We start from the raw sequence: 26,860 nt of genomic DNA on the forward strand, positions 1-26,860 counted from the left end.
TTACGACCTCAATGTTCTAACACTGGTATTACTAGGCACACACAGGTGCTTTCATCGGCCGCATGACACCAGCCTGAGTCGGGCATGTGTTATACGAGCCGCTACTTGCTCTAATCTCATTGAGTCCTCCAGCAGTCTGTGTTTTAACGGCAGATACGTTCTTAATCGGGCAGATGAGGGGACATAAAAGAAAACGGGATAGGCGCGGATGTTTTAACATCGAAGCTTCGAGAAGCATATGCACTGAGCTGATATTTTCGACCGTGAAGCGCACAATAGGAATACTAACGACAACTCAAAACGCGCGCGAACAACCTGTGTACTGTGTTCAACCACAAGGGGTCCGCAACACAGACCGAGTTGCACAACGACAGAGACTGCCTGCGCTGAACGTCGACTGCATTAGTGATATGCAGTCGCGCTTTTCTCAGGAAGGAGCAGTGGGAAACGAGCGCCTCGGCAAGACTATTCGCCCGCGCTTTTCTTGGCTGTTGTGCAATGTTCGCCTGCTATCAAAGTGTTGACCTGCGATCGCAGCCGTGCGTATACCTGGCCGACGACCACTGACGGAGTTGGACGCGTTGTACTGATGTCCACGCAGTCCACCTTTAGGCAGTGGTCGCACGCATTGTCTGTCATGAGATAAAGGGACGGCCCTTGCGCTGCCTCGCTTTTCAGGATACGAAATCGGTGTTTTGATCTTCCTTTTTGTGTGCATTCATGTGCGCATGCGACAAAGTGGATGCTTTTACGCATGCTCCGGAGTTCCCCTCACGCCTGGAGACCTTTGCGCAATCGTTACGCCCGTTGCGCAGCGCATTCAGGATCACGGCTATCTTACAATGGTACGATAGTAGTATAGTCGACGTTGCTCAGTACACATCTTCTGCACGGGAGCTTATCTTGCTCCTTTTTTTTTAAGCGCGTGTTTCCGCGTTTTTTTTTTTTTTCACGGATGCCATGTTTTGTATGCTTAAACAGCTTTTTGTCTGCTTCGTATTTATCCGTCCACCTTCCGAGTTTTACGTCACATTTTCATTTAGTACCTTAAATGAACTGTGAGAAATGATAGCTCTAATTACTACTTTATCTTCTGTTGTTATTTTTTTCTTTGAGAAGCAGAAGTACGTTTAGGGACTACCGCATACCCAAATTGAAGAGATTTAGCGTAGAGGGGGCGTACACCGGACTCTGGCTGCACCTTGCCACTGTGCGTGCGCAGGAGTCGCCCGGTTAACGTCGACGCTAGTAGGCTTCCGCTAAGCTTAATCCCGCTATTAACGTGGTTCTGAGCACTTCACAAGTATAAGCTCCTACCCCACCACCAACTTCCGGACGGCATTACTTTCTATAGGGCCTTTATTAAAAGAATACAAGTGCTGAATTCAGTGTCGTTTCCATTGCAAGCAGTATTCTCCATTTTGAAAGTCGTCCACTTTGGAAAAGAGTGGTGCTTCAACTGTGGTAAATGCAGTATATACTACGTGTGAACACAACAAGATTTCAGTCGTCAGTCATCGCTCGTATTGTGCAGCCTTCTTAGAAACTAGCCCTCTAGCGCAGCCTGAACTGCCACGTCACATATGCACCCTAGATTCTCAGTCAGGGTGAGTTTGCACTTTTAGCTTACTAGCGAGAGGCACCAGTCCGTTTAATATGTATAGCAGTCAACGCTGCGGATGTAGTTCGCCCGCGAAACCATATGCATATTCTTCTCGAATCCTTACTGAGTGTTTGGGCAGAGCGGTATAAAACGAAATGCTAGCACTCAAAATCACGGTCAAAACTGCGAGGTTCTCAGTGCTCGGGCCCTCTGAATATAATGTCCACCGAGTGCGGACTGCTGTTTAGGCACGGATAGAGTAAAAGCGATTCGCCCTGCAAGCCTCGATGAGTCGCAGGACGAAAACACGGCAAAAGGTAAAACGAAGTGCAGGATGTTCTCGTTCACGGTACTTGACATTTGCCGCAACGAAACGTAACAGTGGTCACTGTGGTTGTATGGCGAACTACTTTTTGGTAGCGGACTAAGCCTGCGTGAACAGACGCGCTAGCTTTGGCAGCAGCGTTGCCTGCTATGTACGAAACGGAGTATAGTTTGGCTTTTAACCACGTCTCTTTCCTTCCTTTTATCCTCTTTCTCTATATGTATAGTTTGGCTAGGAGATGCGCAATGCCGCACTGGAGAGCCGTGAGCCCCTATTGTCTACGTGCCAGTTCCTGATCCACAGCATTGTTCAAGGATGTCCTCAATAGCCCACGCGTCTGATCTTTTTGACATGTTTTATCGGCTCATGCGATGATTTCTTTTCAAGTGGGTCACATCTCTACTTTGCCCACGAACACGACCCCGTTATGCCCACTTATAAGTGGAGCAAAGAAAACCCGTAGAATCCAGTTGCAGCTATTTTATTTCATGCGTCTAATTTTTGGTCGAAATCAATCTCGCCCACTGGACTAAGGCGCTCCTCATCGTTTTGGCGAGCAAAACTGCAGGAACCATTAACTATCTTTCGCGCTTGCGGGTAGCAGCCAGTCGTTTTGTCATGCCGAAATGGTGTAGGTTATTCTGTCTTATATGTAATGAAATACATTGGATAGAAAGAAATGCTACATCCAGGCGCTATCGTCATACCCGCTAATGCGAATTTTACCAATGCTGGCTTGCTTCAGGGTCACTTCAGCGTGTTTTATTACTTTTGCTGTAATACTGAGAAAATATCAAATGCATGCTGTGAAACCTGCCTCGTTTATGGATTTGTGGCGTTTTGGGATATTGTCACGTAACCTCGTACACTCTGAACAGAAAGATGTTGAGAGGGAGTAAACTCTTCTCTAGCGCACTCCCCGTCTATATGGGAGTAAAAAGGGGTAAGCTGAGTTTACCCTCTTTTTACCCCCGTATAGACGTATTTGTGTTTAGAGTGTACTGTAACGGGAAATAGCGCTGCACTGCGGACTGACTGCTATAAGAAGATAAAAACATGCAAGGCCTTTGCGTTATTCGCACGGATGAATAAAAAAGATGTTTGGGTGGATTCCAACGAGTAATTACTCCCTTATTACCAATTTACTCCACCTTGGGGGATTCCCCTAAACATTTGACCAAGAAGACATTCTCCTTGAGATGTTGCGAACACGGCCACAGCGTTCGCACTACTCCAACGCCTGTCCTGCGCTGGTCGCACGTGCATACAGCAGTCTAGCAACAAATACGGGTGCGCACAGGCTTTGTTTACTGCGAAAACTTGAATTCTATGACGCGCGTCTGCTTCCCTGACTGGAAGGGTCCGGACTGCCGAGGCATAGGTCGCGCCTCGCGCTGAAGCCTAAAAAAGCTCCATGTAACAACGGCTGTAGACCCTACTCCGTCCCGCAACTGCCGACGTTCGAATCCTCTGCACTACTAAGACTACGGGGGAGTGAGGAGACTACCGGAGCGATAAAAAGCGCGGGTTGCGCCCTGCTTGAGAATTGCGCTTGCACTCGCGATAGAGACGCAACTCGTTGAAACGAGACGAAGCTATAGAGCGCACTGGGGGACGGGTCTAGACATTATATCTGAGTGCGACGTTGCAACATCCTCAGATTTCGTCACATTTCGAATCTCACGCGCCTATCTTTGCGGGAAACGTGCAGCTATAATGGCGGACCGTCAAACTAGTTCATTCCGTTTCTCTTATTTTTATTTTTGACTTTTCCATAACATGGCAAAATGTTTTAACATCTAAGCATCCGATTTTTGATTTGGAGCTACAAATGAATAAAGATCTGTTTCTTTTTTTCTCTCTCAAATGTACTCTTTAGTGCAGTATCGATTACACTTTAGGTCGACCTGCTCCTTCTAGAAATATTCTCCGAAACTATAATTGTGTCGAGCTGTAGCTTTCAAGAGCGAAGGCGGCTCGTAGTTTAGATGAATGACGATTTGCCTGCATACGTCAACGGAGACTTGCGGGACAAACACTGTCATTTAGTTCAACGCGTCTCGTGAGGAAATTACTATTGTGAAGTATATTTCAAACAAATGTTAATTACCACCATTTTTTGTACTTAACTTTTATCCGTAGCCGTACGCCTGGTGTTAGGTGGATCTTAATCGCAATAATTCCTTTCTTAAACTCGGCGATTAATAGGCCGTGGTTAACCTCCTTATTTTGCTTTTATTCCTCGGAATAAAAGGGATAGGCAGTAAAAGGGTGGCTGGCAAAGGAAAACAAAGTCGTGACACTCATAAGGCAGCTCGGAGGGCGGTTTTTAGTTAAGGGGGTCTGTCCTGGCTATCTCACATCAGTGGGAGAGAAGTTCCCAAGAACCGCGTTAATCGTCAACACATGAGATAAAATGAGACTACGCTATTTGTGCAGATGAAAGTGAAAGCGCTGCCTGTGATTCATTTCGTTTCATTTACGCTGTACCCTGCAGCGTCATGGAATTACAGCAGAGGAGCGGGCTTCACAATGCCATACATAACACGAGATTAAGAAAGTCAAACAGTCCATGCTTAAAAATAACAAAATTGCAAAAAGCCTTCAAGGGCAAAAAAAAAGCACTACAATTACATTTCGATCAGTGGAGAGACAAAAGTATTAATTGCTGCCGGCACGTGCGCAGGGAGCGCATTCCATTCTGGAATTTTTTTTTTTTGGGGGGGTGGGGGGGGGATATTGAAATTTAATATAATTAGTTTCGCAGGTAATTTCACGAATTTTGTTTTCACGGTTCCTTCTCGACAACAGGTATAGAGAGGAAGTTGAATGCATTTGTCTCTCGAGTTTCGTCAGATTATATAATGCGGAGTGCATCAGCGTGAGCCTACTTTTCTTTCCCGTTTCTACCAATGGTTCTAGATCGTTATTAATGTTTGTCAGTTACGCTGGGTTCTCTTGAATATTGTTTGTTTGGGTATGAACCTGTCTGCGTGTTTTTGTATGCGTTCTAAATTATCTATTACATAGTGTTGGTATGGGTCCCATACGACACTAGCTTATTCCGAGTGATGTCTTATTTGTGCTTGAAATGCTTCAAGTATTAATTTGTTAGGAGTGCCGCGAAGCGTCCGGGCTACTAAGTTAAGATTTTCTATAGCTTTGCTAATTATCCTATTCATGTTCTGACGAAATGTGAGATCTTTAGTGATCGCAACGCATAAGTGCTTCATTGCACGCGTTTTATTAATTTTTTTTTTCAAGTGGAGTGTGCCGAGTTATATACGAACGAATACTGTTTGCCTTTTTCTGTCGAAAATGTGGCATGATAGCATTCGTTTGTTTTCAACAGTAGCTCTCTGCCATCCACAACCACAAATTGTTTTCTTTCATCAAGAGAGCCTTCAATCAGCTTGATAACTTTGCGATCACTTTGTGGGCCTCCATCTTAAATATTAAGAGTTCGTGTGAGACAGAATCGAATGCTTTTCGGAAGTATCAGAATATAGAATCTGTTTCTAATCGGTTTTCTAAAGTCGTGCGTATGCCGTGGAAAATTTCTAGTCGTTGAATCAACAACAGACACGTCGTCTAAACCCAAGTTTATTCCGCAAAATGTAGCTATTCCATTCTGAGTGTTCAGATATATTGCTGCACAGATTATGTTCGACTGTTTTTCAGGTAACGAGCACAACGAGATAGGTATGAAGTTTGCGGCCGATCATTCAGAGCGAGTTTTGATGCGATTGCATTAAGAACCTTCCATGTCGCAGAAAAGCCGATGTCAGCGGTATTTGGCCGTGAGCGGGAAAATCCACGAAAAATACCCAAAGAGACAACCTATAGGGGGCAGGTGGGCCACTTGACGTGACCTTGTAAAGTGATCGCTATCTGCCCACCGGATTGTGAGCACACTGCCGACTGGTGTCAGTTAAATTAATGATTGGTCGCAAGAAGTCGGCCAGGAAAAGCAACCTGGGTCTCACAAGCGCCACCGGCCGCAGCACCTGTCATGGTAGGGCAGCGGCGCATCGCTTAACCGCTGCATCACTGAGCCAGGAGTGGCACCAGGACCCCCAGGGAGCTATGAATGTAGCGAATGATCATTTCTGCATATATCGGCTAACCCGATGACGCTGTCGCGTCATACCCTTAAGGCGGAGCTTATGTGTCGTCTTCAGTCTTTGAACTGTGCGTCCGCGTAGGTTCTTTGCACTCTCTAGGAACTGCTCTTCTATTTCTGCTGGAGGATCAGCTGGTTCTCTCTCTCTCTCTCTCTCTCTCTCTCTCTCTCTCTATATATATATATATATATATATATATATATATATATATATATATATATATATATATATATATATATATATATATATATATATATATATATATATGTCCACTATGTTGCAGCAGGTTTTTAATACTTTGGGAGCAATTTCATCAAGCGCAGTGAGTTTACTTTCATCTAGAGAGGTTCTTCCTGCAACCCTCAAGCGTAATTGTTGCGGTGTTCATTTGTGTTTAAATATTGCTCGTGAAGCTAGATAGTACCGGATAAGCAATATGTGCAGAAAAAATGGGTCTGAAATATTATTTCGGTTCATATCCGCTAAGTTCTGTGTTATTTTGGAGGATACTGGCCGCCGCGGTGGCTGAGTGGTTATAGCGCTCGGCTGCTGACCCGTAAGACACGGGTTCGACACCGACCGCAGCGGTCGAATTTTGATGGAGGCGAAATTTTAGAGGCCCGTGGACTGTGCGATGTCAGTGGACGTTAAACAACCCCATGCGCGGAAATTTCCGGAGTCCTTAACTACGGCGTCTCTTATAGCATGAATTGCTTTGGGACGTTAAACCCCCATAAACCAAACCAATACTTGTTTTCACGGTTCCTTCTCGACGACAGGTAGAAAAGAAGTTGAATGCATTTGTCTCTCGAGTTTCGTCAGAATATATTATGCGGAGTGGATCAGCGTGAGCCTACTTTTCTTCCCGTTTCTACCAATGGTTCTAGATCGTTATTAATGTTTGTCAGTTACGCTGGGTTCTCTTGAATATTGTTTGTTTGGGTATGAACCTGTCTGCGTGTTTTTGCATGCGTTCTAAATTATCTATTACATAGTGTTGGTATGGGTCCCATACGACACCAGCGTATTCCGAGTGATGTCTTATATGTGCTTGAAATGCTTCAAGTATTCTTAGGTATCAGCAAAAAGTTTTTGGATTGACCGAGAAAGAATTTTGTAACGTGGCAAAATGAGCCTCCTCACCAGAGCTTGCGGCTTCCATATGGGCTGCGTCCAAATGACTTAAGTGATGTTCCAAATCTCCATTTGGTGCCTTTGTGTACTTTTTAAAGGACATGTTCTTTGCTTTATAATCTTATTTACGCTGCAAGTTATCTGCTGGTTGTCCAGTTTGGTTTTTGCAGACACATATTTGAATTTAATGTGCTTTTAGACCGATGACAGCAGCAAGTTTTTTGAGAAACAATCCCTGGCCGTTAACATCTTCGTGGAATGATCTTGTTACAAATTCTTGAAGTCCCTTTTCCAATTCTTTCAATATTTCGTTGAAATGAGCCTAAAATAGGAAAACACATTCCTCATGCCATAAGTACGTGGTGGTGACTGTGAATTTTTATGGCGCAAGGGCATCTGCGGCCAAAGAGCGCCATGGCAGAAGGTATTCTCTTTTGCTCAACGTATAAATATATGGTGCCAGTTCTGTAAGGGTAAGCACAGCAACAACAATTTTGTGGTCGCAAATTCCTAGAATTGTGTCAACATTTGTAGCAATGCTTGAATCACTGCACCGTAATAAATCAAGAATGTTAGTCCCGCGAGTTTCATCACTGGCACTCTGTTTAAAGCCATATGTTGAAAGAAGGAAAGTTGAAATCCCCTGCTAATATGGTACGCTCATCAGGGAGAGAGTTGGATTTTAACGACCTGATAACATCCAACCCTGAACTGTGTGGCCGGTAAAATGCCCCCAAAGTCAGCGTTTGGCCGTCACTAGTACGCAGAGGCTTTCGTTTTCGTTTGGGTGTTTAACGTCCCAAAGCGACTGAGGCTATGGGGGACGCCTTGTGAAGGGCTCCGGAAATTTCGACCACCTGTGGTTCTTTAACGTGCGCTTTTTTTTTGTCCATTGTCGTTTTGCGCGTACTTCTCTTCAAGAATGAACCGACTATCAGCAGCTCCTGAGGGAGTACAGATCAGTTGGTCACGCCTCGTAACTAGAAGACAAATCTGAAGGTTTTAGGTTCGTGGTTTATGGGGGTTGAACGTCCCAAAAGAGACGCAGGCTATGAGGGACGCCGTAGTGAAGGGCTCCGGATCATTTCGACCACCTGAAGTTTTTTAACGTGCGCTGACATCACACAGTACACAGGCCTCTAGAACTTCGCCTCCATCGAAATTCGACCACCGCGGCCGGGATCGAACCCACGTCTTTCGGGCCAGCAGCCGAGCGCCATAACCACTCAGCCACCGTGGCGGCTGCTGAATGCTCTCCATTGCTTTTATCTTGTCTTCGTCGCGCTACTAGGCAATCAATCTTTTCGTTTCTCATTATCGGACCAACCTGTATAGAGACAAAACAATGGGCGAGATTTTAAGTAAGCAACGAACAATTATGGTAACTTTTGACCCTAAAGTACACCGCGATGTCGCTTTTTGCTCAATGTGTAGCTTGCTGTTGAAATAATTCCATCGTAAGAACGTGGGAATAGTCTTTCTACGAGATAAGAGCCAGAAGTATTAGTACAAAACGCTGACGATAATGTAGGACGCTTGTCCGGTTGTGAGCTCAACACATTTAAAAATGAGGCATCCAGAATCTCGCTGCTTTTCGACCGCTTTGTCTGCTTAGAAGAGGCGAATATTTCAAGCCTTAAATTTAGTTCCAATGGGCATGCGGCGTCTCACGCTAGCCAAATATTCAGTTAATGCGGTTACACAATTAAAAGCTATGATCGCTCATTTAAATATCGCATTTTGCCCCGCGTCGCTTTTTCCCCCACACTGTCCTACATCTTCATTGTCGAAGACAGAGAAGAGCTGGAACCGGATTGAGCCTAAAATGAAAGCCTTCGGCGTTATTCGCTGGTGAAAAACTTCAGGGCAAGCTTCTCTGGAAAACTCAGCCGGTAAAGAAAGCAGCGGTGGGTATCAGCTTGACACGCACTGCTGTCGCTTCAAATTTCTGGTGGTACTCGTCTCATCTGTCAAACTAGGATGAGCCTACACAAAAATACTTGTTTCTTAGATTATTAACCCTTGCCACTGTTTCCAAATACTGTGACCGACTGTATCTGCCAACGAACGAATTGTTTCGTATCTCCTGCACAGAACACGCCTTAAAACCACGTCACCTCCTACTTCGGCACCCACTCCTCGCTTAGACTCCGCAAAGTGTACGGGGCGAAGCTTTCAAGCGCACTGCATGGTGAACCGTTACGCATCTATGATCGCGCGTGCACTTTGCGCGCGCGTTTCCCCTACGTCCGGGCCTTTATTTTTTTCACTTGTATTCTCCCTATATTCCCGCCCCATGCATGTTCTCTTTCAGCCATCGGGGCCACACAGTCGCCGAGCACGTTACACCGGAGGGTGTTCGGTCCCACTCGCAGCAGCGATGTAAAAAGCGGAGGGAAGGCCTGCAAATGAGCGGCCTGCATCGAGGGACGTAATTCAGTTTAGGCTTGTTTGCTTATTCAATTACGCTAACTGCCTTCGCCTCTCCTCTTCGCCGCAACTCCCCCCCGTGTTCTCCTCGTAATTTGTGATTACCGCCTCCTAAGCGCGGCTTGCCCTTTACTGGTCTCCCTGCCCGAGTCCTCTCCGCTCGCTTTGCCATCGAAAAGTGTCCCCTCAATCGGAACGATCTTTCACGGCCCCCGTCCGCAGCCACCAGCGGTCGTGCTCTTTTTTTACACATATCCCCCCTCTTCCATCGTCTGCCACACTTGCTGCCTTCCAGCCACCCTTTCTTTTATTTAAGTCTGCGGGTTTAGTCCATGCACAGCCGGTTGTGCCGCCTTTCTTTGTGAGGGCAAAGAAAAAAAATAAAAAAAATGGTCGAGCAGCCCTCTCGATCATTGCCGTCAGGACTCGAGTGTTGAGCATATTGACATTAGCAGTTAGTCTGACGCCTGGGCGAGACACCGCTCGTTGACAGGTGGTAGAGCCGAACGGCCGCGAATTCCATTTCTCCGCTCGGCACAGAAAGATGTGGACACTCGAGATGAAAAAGAAAAGGCCGGGGCGACGTTCATTCGTTGGGTAAACTCGCGTGTTGACCCTGTTTTCTCCGGGGCACATAAAAAAAGAGAAAGAACGTGGAGTAAAGGAGGAGGGGAGACTGGCCTTTCCATCAAGGACGAACAACAACCACGTCTGTAGGAAGCCACCCCTAGACAAACTCCGCTCGGCGTCGTTCTTTTGGGCTCAGCGTTGAATAACTCTTTGTGCGCCAGCACGCAGTGGCAAGCCGGCAGCTTCGGCGTGTTTGTTCCTTGGGCAGTGCTCACAGAGCGGCAATCTAATTAAGGGGGGAGGGGGCCTGACCCGTCAGGGCACTCGTCTCCCTCACCACGGCCCCGGGGCTAACAAGGTGGCTGGCAACTCGGCACGTCACCGCCGCGGCTTCGTCCCTTCGGGGCGCTTCTCCTCTGCGAACGGCGGAACGAGCCTTAGACGAGCCGCAAGATTATGTTGCTGTCGCCCGGCGCCGTTGACGCTGAGACGACGGAGTTAACCGGATCAGGCCCCGCCGATTACGCTCGCGGTCTCGTCGTCGGCTGAGGTGCCCTTTCTGGTCCCGTCAGGGGGCGGAGGGTCGAGACCCGTCTTGGTGACAGCGCGTCTCGTTACGCCCTGGGTCGGACGTCATTCCGCTTTTGCTTGGTCTGTACGAGGGGCGCACGGAGGAAATGTTACGCTTCCCGGCGCCAGTGTTTGCTCTCGTGACTGCTAGTAGTTACTTTTCTTCGCGAGTGTGCATGCGTGTTCTATGTGTGCTCTGCGCTTTCAAAAACATTTTCACTACCACCACTCCGCGGAATTCAAATTTTCTACCAACAGCGCTTCGGAGGAGAGACGATAACTTAACGGCGTCGCACAAACACAGCGACGTTTATTACAGGTGACATTAGTGGCATAATTCAAGCATATTAGTTACAGGAAACGGCTGCGATAGAATGCGGATGAAACGCATCGAAGCCTTGTAGCAGGTATAAGAACTGCATTTGATTTGTCCATCGTTTACACAGGGGTTAGCTTCACGGTCATACGCAAATAGGTACGCCGAACTGCTACCTAAGCTAAGTCGTATATTAGCGGGTGGGTCAGTAGTCCAATGGATCGCCAATTACTTAAACCAACCGTCGCCAGTTCGTGCAACTCGGCGACCACACTTCAGATACTGTCCCGGTCCTTTCCGGTGTACCACAGGGCTCTGCTTTAGCCTCAGTTCTCCTCCTTCTCTTCATAAATGACATTACTGACCAGGTAGAAGTGAAACTGAGGTTGCTCGCAGATGTTTGCGTACTGTATAGAGAAATAAAAAGCCGAGATCAAATAAGCTCAAACAATTATTTCGACAAGATAGCAGAATGGTGTCCGAAGTGGCAAATGGCTCTTAACTTAGACAAAACAGCTTAAATGAATATAACGAAGAAGAAATTCAAACTTAGCTTCCCTTACGGCTATAGCAGCTCTGCACTCCAGACAGTCACCGAGCACGAATACTTAGGCATCATTATATCAGCCAATCTGGCGTGGACAGGAGCTCACATAGATCACGTAACAAACAAAACTATGCGTAAGGTCATGTTTCGGAAACGAACGCTGCGGTATTCTACGAACGAAGCCAAGCTTTTGGCGAATACAACTATCATTCGCCCAATACTAGAATACTCAACGTCACCTGGTTCCCGTGCACGCAAGATAACAAGCTACGATTGAGGCTGTCCAGCGAAAAAGTGTGCGCTTTATCTGCTGCAGATGTAGGCGCACCGATTCTCCGACGCTGATGCTATCTGAGACTGGGCTTGACACGCTAGCTTGTCGTGCGACGCTTCACCGGCTGAAGTTTCTCTACATGATTTTACATAACAAACTTAAAGTGGATTCTGTTACATACATTACCTTGAACACTTCCAGGGAAGCACGTCACAAAAATGAACTCACCATACAAGAATATTTCTGCGCAAATAATGCATTTATGTTCTCCATTTTTCCGCGAGCTGTGCGCGAGTGGAACTCTCTTGATGATTCAGTGATTGTACAGCCAACTACTGAGAAATTTTTGGCGCTAGCTGACAAAAGTGTATTGTCAGGAAAGAAACTGATTTTTATTTACTTTTCGTAACATTTTGGTTTTTTCATGTATTTGTACTTCCATGTATTTGTATATTTCATATGTTTATATTGCATTTTTCGCGATGATATTTCAAGGAAAAAGGTGATGATTACTGATAGGTTGTCTTTGTATTGCCTTTTCCAATGCCTATTATTATTGTCCCCATAATCTTCACCGTATTTTTTGCATACTCGAAATAGTGTTTATGTCTGGTCGACTGTTTGCCTGCGGCCAGAACCCACTCCTGTAAAAATCCCTGAAACAGGGATTGACAGTACTGATAAATAAATAAATAAATAAATAAATAATAAATAAATAAATAAATAAATAAATAAATATGATAGTACATACAGGACAGTTCCGAATGAAACATTCAATATCTATTTGAATACGTACTGTTTTTATCACGGCACATAAGGAAGTGGCCAGGCCCACTAGCCCACTAACATAGCTTGATTTCAAACTGTCTGCCTTGATCGTATGGCAAAATATGACTAACCATAGTTCACAATTGCAACAGCTGAAACAACCAACAATTTGCTAATATATGGGGCATCTGGCTATTCTGGAAGTGGGTGTATTACTACAACAGCTAAACAGCGCACGGTGTATTTAAGATTTGCGTTTGTTGTCGGCGGACTTGCGTTTACTCGGAAGCTGGCGCTATATTAATTTCGTGGAGCTTCGCGTGCACATCTGTATTTGTTTTACTTGACATTAGGGCACTGAAAAAATTCGCGGCTGCAAAACTCGAAAAGAAAGTTCTTTCTACGTGCCAGAGATGCTGGGCAACTTAAATACTCATTGACGAGTAAATACTGACATAGAGAGTTTTAGCTTAGAGGAGACGTATAAGCAGGCGTATACCAGAATTCTAGATGCCTCCTCCGCGTGCGCAACAGGCACCCGGCCAATCCGGTGTACGTCAAAGCTACCACGTCACTGCTGAGCTAAAACTCTCTGATGTCATTGTGCGCGATGTGGCGTAGATCTGTCGCCGCAAGCTACTCTTCTGGGTAGGCCTACCTCATTGTTCTTGCCCTCACCCTAACAGCGACAACGCTTTGCCTCTGGCACGGCTATACGCAGAAAAGAGCTGCTTGCACCTGATTTATTTCCACTTCTGGTCGCTCGAGCTACTCGGAGTTCTTAATCACAGAACTCAAGAATATCTCCCCAAACTTTTATACCGTAACTTAGAAGGACTTGGTTGTAGGCCAATTGGTAGGACATTGTAAGGAGCAAAACCGCAAAACGACGGGACTGAGCCAGGTGACAGCACTGCACAGCACAAAACGACAAGACCGCCCTGTGTTGTCGCCTGCCTGAGTGCCGTCCTGTTTTGCGGTTTTGCTCCTCACTTTTATACCGTATTTAGAATACGTATTTCTATTGCCGGCATGCCACTCTGGGACTTATTCACGTTAGTATAAAGGAGAAAAAAGAGAAATTGAAATTGGCATGTATCCCTAGGATGCCACGTTCTAATCACAAAGAGATCCCTCACTAAAAATGGAGCTGCTATAAGATATAAAAGAGCAATAAGACGAAATACATGTGTCGCCTTCAACGGCCGGCTTCGCAAGTAAAACGTGTGCGTCGACACCTATTTTCGGCACGGATCCCGGAGGCTACGCGACGTCGTCATTCACTTCAAAACTCTGGCAACCCGTCCTTTTCGGTAATGACGTCGCGAGTTTTAATCGACTAGCGGGAAGGTTTATAAACCCGTTTTTCTAGGAAATAACTGGGTTTTTGCTGCCGGACAAACGTGAGCACAGTCGGAAGAGTCGAAAGACTCATTTCTTATTGATCGATAATAAGGTGGAGTTGTCCTTGGTGTGAATTTAATGCTATCACCGTAAGATATCGTGTCATCGTTAAAAGCTATAGCGCTTGCTCCTGTCGTGACCCAAATGGCTCCGCGTACGCATTGTTTTGCAGTGCAACCTTAAAAATTGCAGCGTTTGTAAATATGTCACTTGTTAAATATCAAGCATCCAATAGAAGATCCTAGCGGAGCTCTCCATTTAAGAAAGCCTCACTAAACGGAATGTTTTAACTTGAATGAGCCGATACACTTAGTGTGCATGCTTGTTGAACCTATAGTAATCTTTCCACAGAGAAATTGGAACCGTTGCATTAAGTCGCTTTGTACGATCTACACCTTCTTGAGTTGGAAAAAAAGAGTGTGCTTTGTGCTCTCGGTTTGTCACTTGTTTATTATTTAGAAAAAAGTAATTAAGCAAAAATAACTCAGCAGTAATTACGATGTGCGCGAGCCTTGTCTTCAACAGCAACGAAGGCCATCTCCTGTCGAACTATATCCTCGCTATCAGCGCCGTCTGTCCGCACATATTTAACCGCTTGCGCTGTTCTTCGCTTGTCATTTTGAACTAGACGTCGTGAAGGATACAAAGTAGGCTAAATTTTGAATAAGGAAACAATCGAGTTTCGGTTTTCTTCACGTATCAAATACCGAAGCCTTCCTGAACATTATTCAGTGAGTCATGTTCTTATTAGCGTTGTTGATAGAGCCAGGACAGCATAGTCTTATAAACCAAGTGACGAGCTGGTGCCTCCGATTTCTCCTGAATTTCCACTGCCTCGCATTTCTTTTATTAAAAATGATTTCAAAAGCCGCATTAGGAATTTTCCTAAGATCAGCTGTTTTTTTAACATCTGTCAAGGCAAGCAAGAAAGGTACAGTCATGAATGTGCGATGTGGATTTCTAAAAAAAAAAATAAAGTATTTGTGCGTTGCCACGTTTGGCACCCAGCTGAAATTTGTTCATGTGGATCGAGCATCCATGTATTCTCATGATTCTATAGTCTTTTGATTAGCTTGTTTTTGCTGACAGCACAGTAATAATCTTTTTTTTTTCCCCGCAAACTCGAATCCCGCAAACTTTTCTCCATGACTACTTTCCACGCTTTACTTTGCACTTTCCTTCTTTCCTTGTATGTGGTGCATTATTCCTGCACTTCTGCATGGTTATTGAAAAAGTTTTTCTTCTCCTTTTGGCTGGACGCTTACAACAAACGCGTTAAGGCTGATTACGACTCCTAATTCCACGTGTTTGCTACCGACAGCGGCGCCTGTCGCGTGCTGTGTTCGAAAGACACTTTGTGTGCGGACTATGTAGAGCCAAGCACCTTTTGAGCCCAAATAAGTTCTCCGCGTCTGCTTTCCCGCAATCATCAGAGGCAACGCTTCTCGTGAAGAGTCGCCATGGGTGAACTCAAAGTGCCAACGAGTCGCTTAAACTACAGATGTGGGAGTGAGCACCAAAGAATTCTTCCCATCGAATGCACACCGCCGAGTTGACATTTCAGACGCAGCGCTCGCATTCATTGACGGGAGCATGGCCTTCGTGAGCGTTGCGTGATATTCATGGTGACATACCAAGACAATTCGGACACAGCAGGGGTGCTACATCATGATACGCTTGCGTGATGTGGACCGTCGTAAAAAGTCCTTTGACCAGAGAGCTGCCGACCAGATCACAAAGGAGGTTATAGAATCAAACTGACAAGCAAATCATCATAAAGTTGAACTGACTGAGCGGCTGAGTAGAAGTTTCACTTCATGTTGTTTCTGCGAAGAAATTGATGCAAATACGTCTTAATCTTTATTACTTTGGACCCATTACTAGAAGAAAGACAAGAGATACCATGTTTATCCTTTTTCTAGTTTTATCTGTGAGAGATGGAAAGCTATAGAACTAGAATGGTAAGGAGGAAATTTAGGGTTTCGGAAAAAGTTACCCAACTAAATTTTCATGCTAAACAATAATTCTGGTTGCGTTCAAAGATGAAGGAACAGGGAGTAAAATAAAATAAACCCGCATGAGCAAGGTTCTATAGTTGTTGAGAGAACGGGTGTTCAGTATGCCTTAGAATAGATGGGAAGCATAGGACTTACTTTGTGCTTACCTCAAAGAGCCGAAAAAAAAACTTTTTTTATCTCTAGTATGTATTTGCTCTGTGGCACGCATTTGCCCTGGGCTAAGCACCTCCATCGTCATACCCTATCGTTTCTTACGCATATGGGGTATGCAGTTGGTGCCAGATCTCGACACCGCTTTTTCTGTTTCATGCTCGCAGCGAGCATCCCGAAGTGCGCCGGTTGCGAGAAGCCCATCCTGGACCGGTTCATCCTGAAGGTGCTGGAACGGTCGTGGCATGCGCGCTGCCTCAAGTGCGCCGACTGCCAGGCGCAGCTGGCCAACAAGTGCTTCGCCCGCAACGGACACGTCTACTGCAAGGACGACTTCTTCAAGTACGCACTGCGCACGCGCTGCGCGGCATGATCAATCCCTAACGAGGAAAGACCCCATTTCATGCACGCCTGTGCTCAGGCACCGTGGTTTAAACGGTAGAAAAGTGACTCGACATTGCTTTGCACTGCGCTGCAGGTGCTTTCGGGACGCACTTAAATCTTAAAAGAAAGCAAACTTACTGCCAATCGCCACTATCTTTGCACGGACTCGTATTTCTAAGAACGATACTATAAGTGTTGTAGCAACGCTTTGTGGTTGCAGTGCTTCGCCTGTAACTAAAAATGACAGCAAAAAGGAAAGACGCGGAACTGAGGGCGAGTGACGACTGGCAGTCGTCCAGTGGCAAGACTGGAGAACGAGATCCGTGTGCTCCGTGCAACCGCTTTGTTTTAGCTTAAGGGCAAGGCAATGCACGTTGAAGAGAGAGCACAGGTTCGGCTGTTAGCACCCATTCTGACCGCTCAAGGCCTCCCGTAGAGATTCTCACGTTGCAAGGCTTGACCGCGCAGTGCATCGTCCTGACATGGCAAGCACAAAAGATAAAAATGAAACTGAGAGGGAGAAACAGAAATGTTGCCGCCCTTCCTTTTTTCACACTTTTGTCTCCTGCTTTGATGGCGCACGCGACGAGATAACGCTCACCCTGGCTCGCCGCTTTTCTGTCTTTCCCCCTCGCCTGCGACCCTTCTCCTCTTTGCCCATACCGCCTGCGCGTGCCCAATTCTCGGAGGGAAGGGTGCGGCCTCTCCTTCGCGTACCGTCTCCCTCTTCCCCACTGAATCCCCAGGATCCAGCATGCATTAAAATGATTACTCCTCCGCCTTTTTCGGCGTCGCTCTTCGCTGCCATTCGTTCGCCCCATCCCCCACATTCTGTCTTGGCGTTTTGCTATTGTTTTATATCCTGACACGCCTGGCTGCGAGAGTGGGTTTGGGAGGCAGCGGTACGGTCACATGTTTCGCACTTGGCAGAGGAAAGAAACCCTTCGAAATACATCGTGGTCGCAGATAAAGAAACAAAACACCAGCGAGGGAGAAAAAGGATATATATATATATATATATATATATATATATATATATATATATATATATATATATATATATATATATATATATATATATATATATATATATATATATATATCACATTGGAACCAAAGCCAAAAGCGGACATTATTCATAGCACCCATTTCTTTCCTTTGGTACTTTTCTGTTTTGCGAGTTTTCTTCTTCGCTCACGCGAGGAGGCGGTGTGCGGTTGCTTCTCTTTGCCCGGTTTCACGGAAGCCCACGTGGGTGTCTATCACTGCGTTGCGTCTTGCGCAGTTTTTTTTTGTTATTATTATTTTGGGATTCACAGTTCTGCGCGCAGAACAGGGCGTCTGTCCGTCGGGGACGATGCAGGAGTGTTAGTTTACAACCAAGCGATAAGAGCATTTCAGTCCTTTTTTGTTTGCCCCTCACCACTCCTCCCCCCCCCCCCCCTTTTTTTTTAGTGCAAATAAATTTGAACTGAACGAGAAAGTTCTTCATAGCACTCCGATGTGTTTTTTTTTTTCCTGAGGGGGGAAAAAGTGGTTTTTACATTTTGGTCAGTTAGGGAGTTCCGAAGCAGCTCGACGATTCCAAAGAAATTCAAGTGAAGAATGACTGCCCCTGTCGACAGAGAAACGTACTTTATGTTTCTTTAAACATTTTTACTGCTGTATATGTTATTTATTTCTCTTCAACGTGGCGAGGCAGACTAATGTTTGACGCATGTTGGATTTCCTGTTTTATGCGAAGATTACGTAATGACGGCAGTTTTTCGTGTTTTTTTTTCTCATGTATTCAGCCGCTCCCTTCTGGATAAAAGACAGGGGAGGCTACATAAGCTTGTGGCGTTCACAAGATTTGTTGGAGTGGACACACACAAAAGAGGCGACGCTCATCGTATTTCATCGTGCATCATCTGAACGCATTTAAACACTATACTGAATGTGGAACTGCAGTCTTTTACCTTCGCTCACTGAGTCTATGAAGCACGCCGCAAAGAACAACTAGGGCGGTTTAAACCAACTATAACGACATGAAAAGAAAATGGTGAATGGCATTTGAAAGAAGGCATCTCTTTTCATAATAAGTTACCGAATAACGTGCAACGTCCTTAACAAATGAGTACGAATTAAAACTTTTGCCACCGTTATGCCCCGATCGAGCAAAAACGCTACTATATTAGAGCAGATAAGAAGTGAGCGGCACTACAGTTAGTTATTGTACTACTGAACACACTAATGTGCACTTGCACTGCAATTCCCTGGTAGCTTCACTAATTTTATGGTTAGGCATCTTTGCTTTGGATAGTTTGGCGTGCGTAAGTCCCCACTAGCTTTAGTCTGCATTTCGGGCCGCACTTCTATATAATTTTCTCTCTTTCATGAAACTAAGATCAGCCCGTGAGCGCAAATTCCTTTCCTCAAGAAGCCAACCTCACATTCGCAGCTCTGAACGATCCGGCATTGCTGTTTTTCATTCCGCGTGCTCAGTTGTCCCTGCCTCCCAGCTCAGCTTAGAAAAATTTCCGTGCTAACGCGAGGCGAAGCGTGTCTCTGTCGCCAAAAGCTTAGAGCGCTTACCCCATAGGAATCGCGCTAACGCTCCGCTCCTCAGGGGCTTCTCGCCCTCGCTCCGTCTCATCAGCCCCTCAGTAGTGTCGGGCGGGGGCTGCTACCCGGTGGCTGGGGGCTCCGCGCAGATTAGAACGATGATGTGCCGCGCTAATCCGGAGAACGGATCAGCGGCGTCTCGCACGTCCGCTATAAATAACCGCGCGAAGAGCTCGCGCAAAGTCGCGCGTGCGAGTGAAAGCCGCCGCGGCTCGTAAAGAGATACATATACATGTGCGGACACACGCCGTAGGAAAGCTAAAGAGAAAAGGCAGAAAAACGGAGCGAATGAGGGGAGGCCAGGGACGTGGCGGTCACGCGCCCAGCGGAGCGTGGCGCCTGCGTCGCCATCTGCCGCGGCGAAACGCCGGCGACGCGGCTGCGGTTTGGGCGCGGGGGCGGGGGCTGCAGTGCCGCTACCGAGTCGGCCGCTTCTGTACCGCTGCCCCGCTCTTCGGTCGGTGGCGCCGAGCGGCGGATGCCACCCCCGCTTTCCGTTTATGGGCCTGGCGCGTTTACACGTCTGGCTTCCTGCTCTGCGTGAGCGCGCGTCCTCCGCTGGGGCCGCTTTGACGCGTCCCAGCGCCACGCGTCGGAGGGGGCCGCCCGCCAGCTGCGCGTTCCCTCGTTCGATACCAGGAGGGACGACCTGCAGCGTCTTGCGCCTCTCCCCTGCGCCACGCCCGCGGCTGCCGATGACGACGCTTGTCCTCTTCCTCGGGGAACCCTTTTCTCAAGGCCGTGGGATCGGCCGCGTTTTTAGCTTGTGGCGGCACTTGTGGCGCACGCACGCGCTCAGAAGGAAGCATTTGCAGCCGCCGACCGCAGCAGTCAGCAGGTCCGCACCAATGGTGTCGAAAAGACAGCACCGAAACATTCCCTTAGCTCGCTAGTGGAACAGATACCGGGCTCAGTGCAAGTGTACTAACAGCGAACTCGCAAAAAATGCTCAGGCTAGCTGTTAAGAAAAATTAGGGGAACACTTAAGCTCCTCCTTTAAGAGTATGACGGGCTAGCGTTATGGCACCCCTCAGTTTTCTCTTCACATAGAGTCAGTGTTCTTTGTTGGCATTCCCACATTTATCAAAATTGTCACTGCACAGTTTCCCCATCCTTGCTTTTGAACTCTTCTAGTCTGCATTTTACGCAAATAATGTTACTCTAACATATCTCACTAATTAGCACGTCTCTTGTTTGCTCCACTAATTACCGCATTATTGAGTTTCAAATTAAGCTAACACCACACACATCACTCCCCTTGTACATAAGTAAAGTCAACATGCCTGTACGTTGCATACGAAACAGCGTGCCTGCTGGCGACCGGTAAGGGCAATATATAGGTTAGAATTTCGACTAACATTTACAAGTCGTGTTTTCAGTTATATTGATTCCAGACATCCACGAGTGACGTCACGCATGACGTATGGTTCTCGGCACAACAACGCCGCCGGGACGACTCCGGGTTTTCCTCTGGGCGGGAGCCGTAACGCTGTCGTGTTAAAAAGAAAAGAAGAAACCACTGTTCATTCCCCTTCGGCTCTTCCCTGTCCTCCTCACCCCTTTCTTTTGTCCCTTTGTTGTCGCATGACCGCATTAATGTTGGTACAAAGCGCGATGCCAGGAGTTGGCCCGTGGTATTCGGCATCCTGTCGATAGATAATGCAATGTGTTAACAACTTGGTAGGGCGTCTGAATTTGCGGATGCTGATCCGGTTCTTGCGGCTTTCTTTGCTTCAGTTCTCTTCGCTTTCAGCTCCGTCTGAACGCTGCCTTTACTAACAGCGACCAATACCGCTTGAGATAAACCACCTGCCCGCACTGTAGCAACTGTGGCTGTGTTGAAACAGTGCAGCAAGTTCTTTTAGAATTCCCTGGAATATATAGGTGACACAACAGTTAACCAGTTTTAAATGGAGGTGTATACTCCTGTGCACTGACAACGAAATGTATACTATAGTAGTCCGATGCAACTCAAGAACGAAGCGGCAAATGACCCTCAAAGGAGGCCCTCTAGCCAATGCCGTAGATCGATTGTTGTGACGTCGCAGCTAATCCGGTTCATCGGTGGCTAATGCCCTTGCACCTATCAGCCCCTTGCGATGTGACGCTGGAAGGTGCAAGGGGCTTAACACACGATTTAGTTTGAATCGCTCGACGCCATTGCTACGACTGCCTCCATTGATAGGAATTTTCCGCTTTCTTAATTTATTTGTATCCGACCATAGCACTCTTCCTCTGCTTTTGACGGCAATATACCATGCATTGGACGTTTTTTTTCTTTTTACCTTTCTACGAGCACTTTGTCCTTCCGAGATGCTTTAAACTACTTTTTTGTACCACTGCTTGAAATGTCCATCCTAATTGCAGTACCCCAATTTATCATTTTTATCCTTCCGCTTTTTTCTCAGACCCCCGTTCTCTGCATAAAGTAAGAATTTCGACGGGCTGAAGGCGCTGGATTTTTTAAATGCCAGCTTTTCCATTAAGCACTTATTTCTCTCTCTTTCCCGCATCCTTAGTAGCCTCGACTTTAAAACGATGAGTGTATGCATAATTACTGAGGTACACAGCTCAAAGTAACTCAAAGCAGCAGACAGAGGGGGCACACGACCGCTACCGTTCAACAAATGGTTTGGCTCGTGCTATCTCACTGTCTGCTCTCGTGTTACTTCGGGCTCGTGTTTGAAAAGGTGTACCAACAATGGCGAACGTCAACCTACAGGAACCATCATTACAACAACTGCTTCCTTACCTCACCCTCTTCCCGACCGATGCCTCCAGAAAGATGTGTATTATTAGATGGGGTGCCTGGAAGTTATTCCTCCTTGTACTCAGTTTACGAGAGCGAACAGAGTCGTCAGAGCCTGGCTGACCTGTGCGCGCCCCTCGCAGGCGGTACGGAACCAAGTGCGCCGGCTGCGAGCTGGGCATCCCGCCGACGCAAGTGGTGCGCCGGGCGCAGGACAACGTATACCACCTGCACTGCTTCGCCTGCATCCTGTGCAAGAGGCAGCTGAACACGGGCGACGAGTTCTACCTCATGGAGGACAACAAGCTGGTCTGCAAGGCCGACTACGAGGCGGCCAAGGCGCGCGAGGGTTCCAGCAAGCGGCCGCGCACCACCATCACGGCCAAGCAGCTGGAGACGCTCAAGAGCGCCTACAACAATAGCCCCAAGCCGGCGCGCCACGTGCGCGAGCAGCTTTCACAGGACACGGGGCTGGACATGCGCGTCGTGCAGGTCTGGTTCCAGAACAGGCGCGCGAAGGAGAAGCGCCTCAAGAAGGACGCCGGCAAGACCCGCTGGGGGGACTTCTTCCGCTCGTCCTCCGGCGGGACCATAAAGCGGGACGTCAAGGACCACCCAGGTAGGCTCGCCGTCACTCGGGTACAAGGCGGTTTGCCGCACAAAGCTGGCCCGCAGTACATTCTTCTCTGGAACTGGCGCAAGCCTGCACAAGGACAAAGCATGCATCGGTGTTTGTGTCTCTCTTTGTCTGTTTCTATTTGGCTGACTAAGAAGTGCTCAAAATAATGTATAGAACCCAGGCTGGCTTGTATTGGGCCCAATAACAAGCCCTGCACTAACAGAGGCCGTTCTGCGACATAACTGAAAATGTATCAGTGCAGCTATAAGTGCAGTTGGCCGCGATGAGCCGGCACGTTGGTTATCAGTCGCTCCTCTATGGAACTGCAGATGTGACGTGTGTGAGCCTGTCATAAGGCGCTCTTCCGTGCGAACAACTTTGAGATTTAGGCTCCTCATCTGATGACGGCAGCACTAGCTTCCACGGCGCTACGAAATTTTGGCGGGGCGAGGTATACAGGTAGAAAGCTACGTTAGATACAATACAGCTATCTGGCTCTGGAACTAAGAGCGTGGTATGTCAAGCTTTCTTGGAGCGGTATTGTGTTTTCTCTGCGAAGCAACAGGCGACCGCGCTAGGCAGATGTTAGGCATTGACGTCACATCCGCACCTGGCTGATGCCATACGGAGCGCGTGCCTGAAATGGCAGGTCTCACATGCGACGTTCTGCAATCCAAGAACAAAGAAAAGAGAAAGCTTTGCGAGAACTTTAAAGCACGTCTCCGGTGTTATTGATATTTAGGAACGAGTGTCTATCGACATGTCGATATATCGACATGAATACACTTGCAGCAGGATATCCCATGAGCATGCGAAATTTTGTTCCTTCTAAATATTCCTTTTGCAGTATTTTCAATTCGTACACATCCTCATGACGTGTCAACAGAAGCTGAGTGCGCACTAAGGCGGGAAAAGCACTTTTTGCTCTCTTTGTTGACTTTTTTTTTGTTGAATACCGAAAGTGTTCAACGTCCGTCCCACCGACATAGCTGCGAAAGCAATGCTTTTTTCTGTTCACCCAGTATCAGCACGGATGTAATACTCGCATAGCAAACGGACGCTCTGGTTCACAGCTGACCCGGTATAAATATTCTTAAGCCTCGAAGAATCTTCAAACATAAAACATGTCTTGAGCAGCTGCCAGACGCAACTGCTACGCAAATGTTGCTCTTAACGCACTGTATTCCTGAAGCGCAGGTTTTAGCTGTGAATCCTGGTCAGATGCAGCTGTGGGATCACCACGTACACGATGAATGGCGTGCAATTTATAAATGGGGTACTTGCTTGCGGGAAAGCTGGATTATTGGCGATTATAGCAAGCCGAGAAGTCTGCATAAATATTCGGTTAAACGCGATTTCTACCCGAAAAAAAGGCGTCTTGAAAAAAAAAATGTAATTTAGGAACGCAAATAGCTGAAGGCAGCTTCCGCTGGGCGGAATTACATGGTTAATTTGAACTTATTTTAGAGTGTCAGTTGTCGATAATTGTGCTCCTTGTATAATGCTGGTATCCACGGCGATCTACGGCAGGATAAGTTTCAGAGGTATCTGTCAGAAGCTAGCCGCTACAATATCGATACTGACTAGAAACTTTATTGCCTTTATTGTACCAAGCGCCAGCCACGCTTAACGACACATTGCTCGACCACTGTTGCGAAATTGAAATGGCCGCTTTGAAGTTTAACGAATTTGTACAGCACTGCAGCGGTTAGAGCGAGGTTTCCACGCCGAGCGATCGTGTCGTTAACATCGAGCACGCCACTAAAGAAAACCGGGCACGAAGGAAGACGCCGGCAAATGCCTTGAAACGCCTCTGGTAAAAGCATCCCGGAATAGCTAGATGGCACGGCGCCTTGCGTGCCTATGCAGTTACCGTCGCGGAAGTTATGACGAAGCCGCCAGCGGAGACGTGGTACATAGTCGCGTTGCGGGAGGGCCATGGATGCAGCTGACGCGGAGCGTCGTGCTCTGAACCCTGCACTTACACGGGAGGCAAAAGCCACAGAGGAGGGGCGGGTCGAACCGAGGATGAACACTCTTGGGACTCCGTGCGCGGACGCGCTGCCCGAAAGGACGCTCAAGTCCGTGCCAACGCATTTCTCACGTCATACGGCACTCGTTGTGCTTCTGTTTTGGGAGGGTTACAACGAGTGCCGTACTTATCCGATTGTCTCTGCACTTATTATCAGTGCCGATTGTCGCTGCACTTATGAGTGGCAGTAGCGCTCAAAGCAAATGCAATACTTGTAAATGCACAATGTGGACAAACTAGCGTTAATTATCCGTGTGTCCTGGGGATCATCTCCATTAGATTTTTAAATTTTTAAGCGTTGTGGAAAAACGTGCTTGGTACCCACATTTGAACTAAAAGAATAACCCTCGATTTTAAGCCCCGTCCCCTCCCCCCTGGAATTTCGAACAAAAAATTGGCAAACAAAAATCGTTTACGAAAGGACTTACAGTATAATTACGGCAGAAGGCAGCACTGGGAAGTTCTTGTGAATAGGTCCCACAAATCAGTGATAATGCTACTCAAATAAGCTTAACTATGTCCCTCGATGGAACAAAGAGAAAAAAGAAACTTAGATTTATTACACGATGACTGCAAAATTCAAGTCGACCAGCATGCATTATGCTTGCGGCATGTTATTTGCTTGCTTATTGCGCCCGCATGGTCGGAAAAACCAACAACTAGTTCAAGGTCCGCTAGCTCGCCAAAGATTGATTGAAAGTCCTTTATTGTTAAACGGCGAGCCACAAAGCCTGCGTGCGGAAATGAAGGCAATGGAAGATTGCACTTGGCTCATTTAATCGCAGAATGGCACCTGGGCCAAGGTCCGAGTCAGTGCGTAACTGGTGTCTTGCGCAGACGCAGGGCCCACTCAGAACACGGGACTACTTAGCCCCATATACCGCCCTGAGCAGGTCACTTTACCTCCAGTAATTAGCAAGTAGAAGCTATCTGCCAGAATTCGTGAGTGCAGCAGGTTCTCGAGTGGCCGTGTGGCGTTTCTCCCAAAGAGTGCGTAAGAATGGAAAAAGTCGCTGAAATGTCACGCTGGCCTTTTTCTCACTGGCACTCGTGAATTGTGCATCAATAAACACCTTTAAAACCATTTAAAACACGTGCCGACCCGGATCGGCCGGATGCTTGTCGTACATTCTGACTAGAAGCGAAGTTCTTTGTTTTAGTTGACCACTCAGATGAAAGTATCTTTTTAGCACAAAAAGCAGGCGCTGGTGAGCACCTTATTTGAAATGGCACATTGATGTGCAAACTATTTGTGCCCTCCGCGCGAGGCTCGGGTTTCCATCCTAGGAACTATTTTATTCGAGCCCTTTTTACATTGCTTATAACACCAGCTCATGCCGTTTACTGAGTGAGTCCGATCACGAGAAGTGTGTTCATGATGACACGAGTGCACGGGAGCGAAGGCGTATACCGCTATATTCGGATACAACTCAAAAACGCAAAAACGAAGCGGCAAATACCCTTCATAGGAGACTCCGCAACCAATGGCATCGACCTACTGTCATGACGTCGAGGTCTGCCACCCTGCACATGCTGCGTGGCACCGCAGGTGGCTGGCAGGTGAAAGGCGCTAAACCGCGCCGTCATGACAATTGGGGTTGTGCCATTAGTCGGTGGGCCTCCTTTGACTGGCATTTTGCGCTTCGTTCTTCATCTGTATCCGAATACAGGACTTCTCCTACAGTGACGCGAGTGTACAGTGTACGAGAGTGTACGTACAGTGACACGAGTGTACGCGTGCGGAACGCCGCTCTCTGGGCGGCACCCGGCGCCGAGTCTCTGCTCACGGCGTCCCTGGCGCTCGCTCTTTCCCCCGTGCCGGTTTCTGCACCAGAGGACTCTGAGCCCTTCGGGCTGACCGGCAGCGACCCGGAGGGCTCTCCCGGCCAGCAGTCGGGCCACAGTGGCGCCTCTTCCTACTTCCCGGCCAGCCCCGGCGGCCAGCTGGGGCCCCATTTCGGCCTCCCCGGCGACCAGTTCCCGGGGCGCGGCGACGACACCTATGGCGAGTTCCCGCCCAGCCCGGCCTCGTGGCTCGAGGACATGGACAGCACGCCCTCGTCGGCGAACTTCTGAGCCCCGGCCTTCCGTGCTGCAGGGCCCGGCGCGCGCTATCGGCGCGGTCGACGAACGCGCTCCTCCGGCCTCGCTTCGCTGCCGGCCGCGGGTGCTGGCGCTTGCCGGGACGACTCCGGCGGCGGCTCCGTCTTGAACTAATGCTGCGCTGAAGGCAAGGGTA

General features: G+C 47.6%; 1 protein-coding gene across 2 annotated transcripts in view; it reads left to right on the plus strand.

Annotated features, from left to right (window-relative positions):
• Lim3 (Lim3 homeobox protein) overlaps window positions 1–26,793 on the plus strand; it is a 144,132-nt gene extending 117,339 nt beyond the window's left edge. For both annotated transcript variants that reach the window (XM_077649922.1, XM_077649921.1), the window contains exons 2-4: window positions 16,401–16,575; window positions 22,114–22,589; window positions 26,456–26,793. In XM_077649922.1, the coding sequence (XP_077506048.1) occupies window positions 16,401–16,575; window positions 22,114–22,589; window positions 26,456–26,697 (893 nt within the window). In that variant the 3' untranslated portion in view covers window positions 26,698–26,793. The remainder of the gene's footprint in view (window positions 1–16,400; window positions 16,576–22,113; window positions 22,590–26,455) is intronic.
• The last annotated feature ends 67 nt before the right edge of the window (window positions 26,794–26,860 follow it).

The sequence above is a fragment of the Amblyomma americanum genome, chromosome 1, assembly GCF_052857255.1.
Source record: "Amblyomma americanum isolate KBUSLIRL-KWMA chromosome 1, ASM5285725v1, whole genome shotgun sequence".
Classification (NCBI taxonomy): domain Eukaryota; kingdom Metazoa; phylum Arthropoda; class Arachnida; order Ixodida; family Ixodidae; genus Amblyomma; species Amblyomma americanum.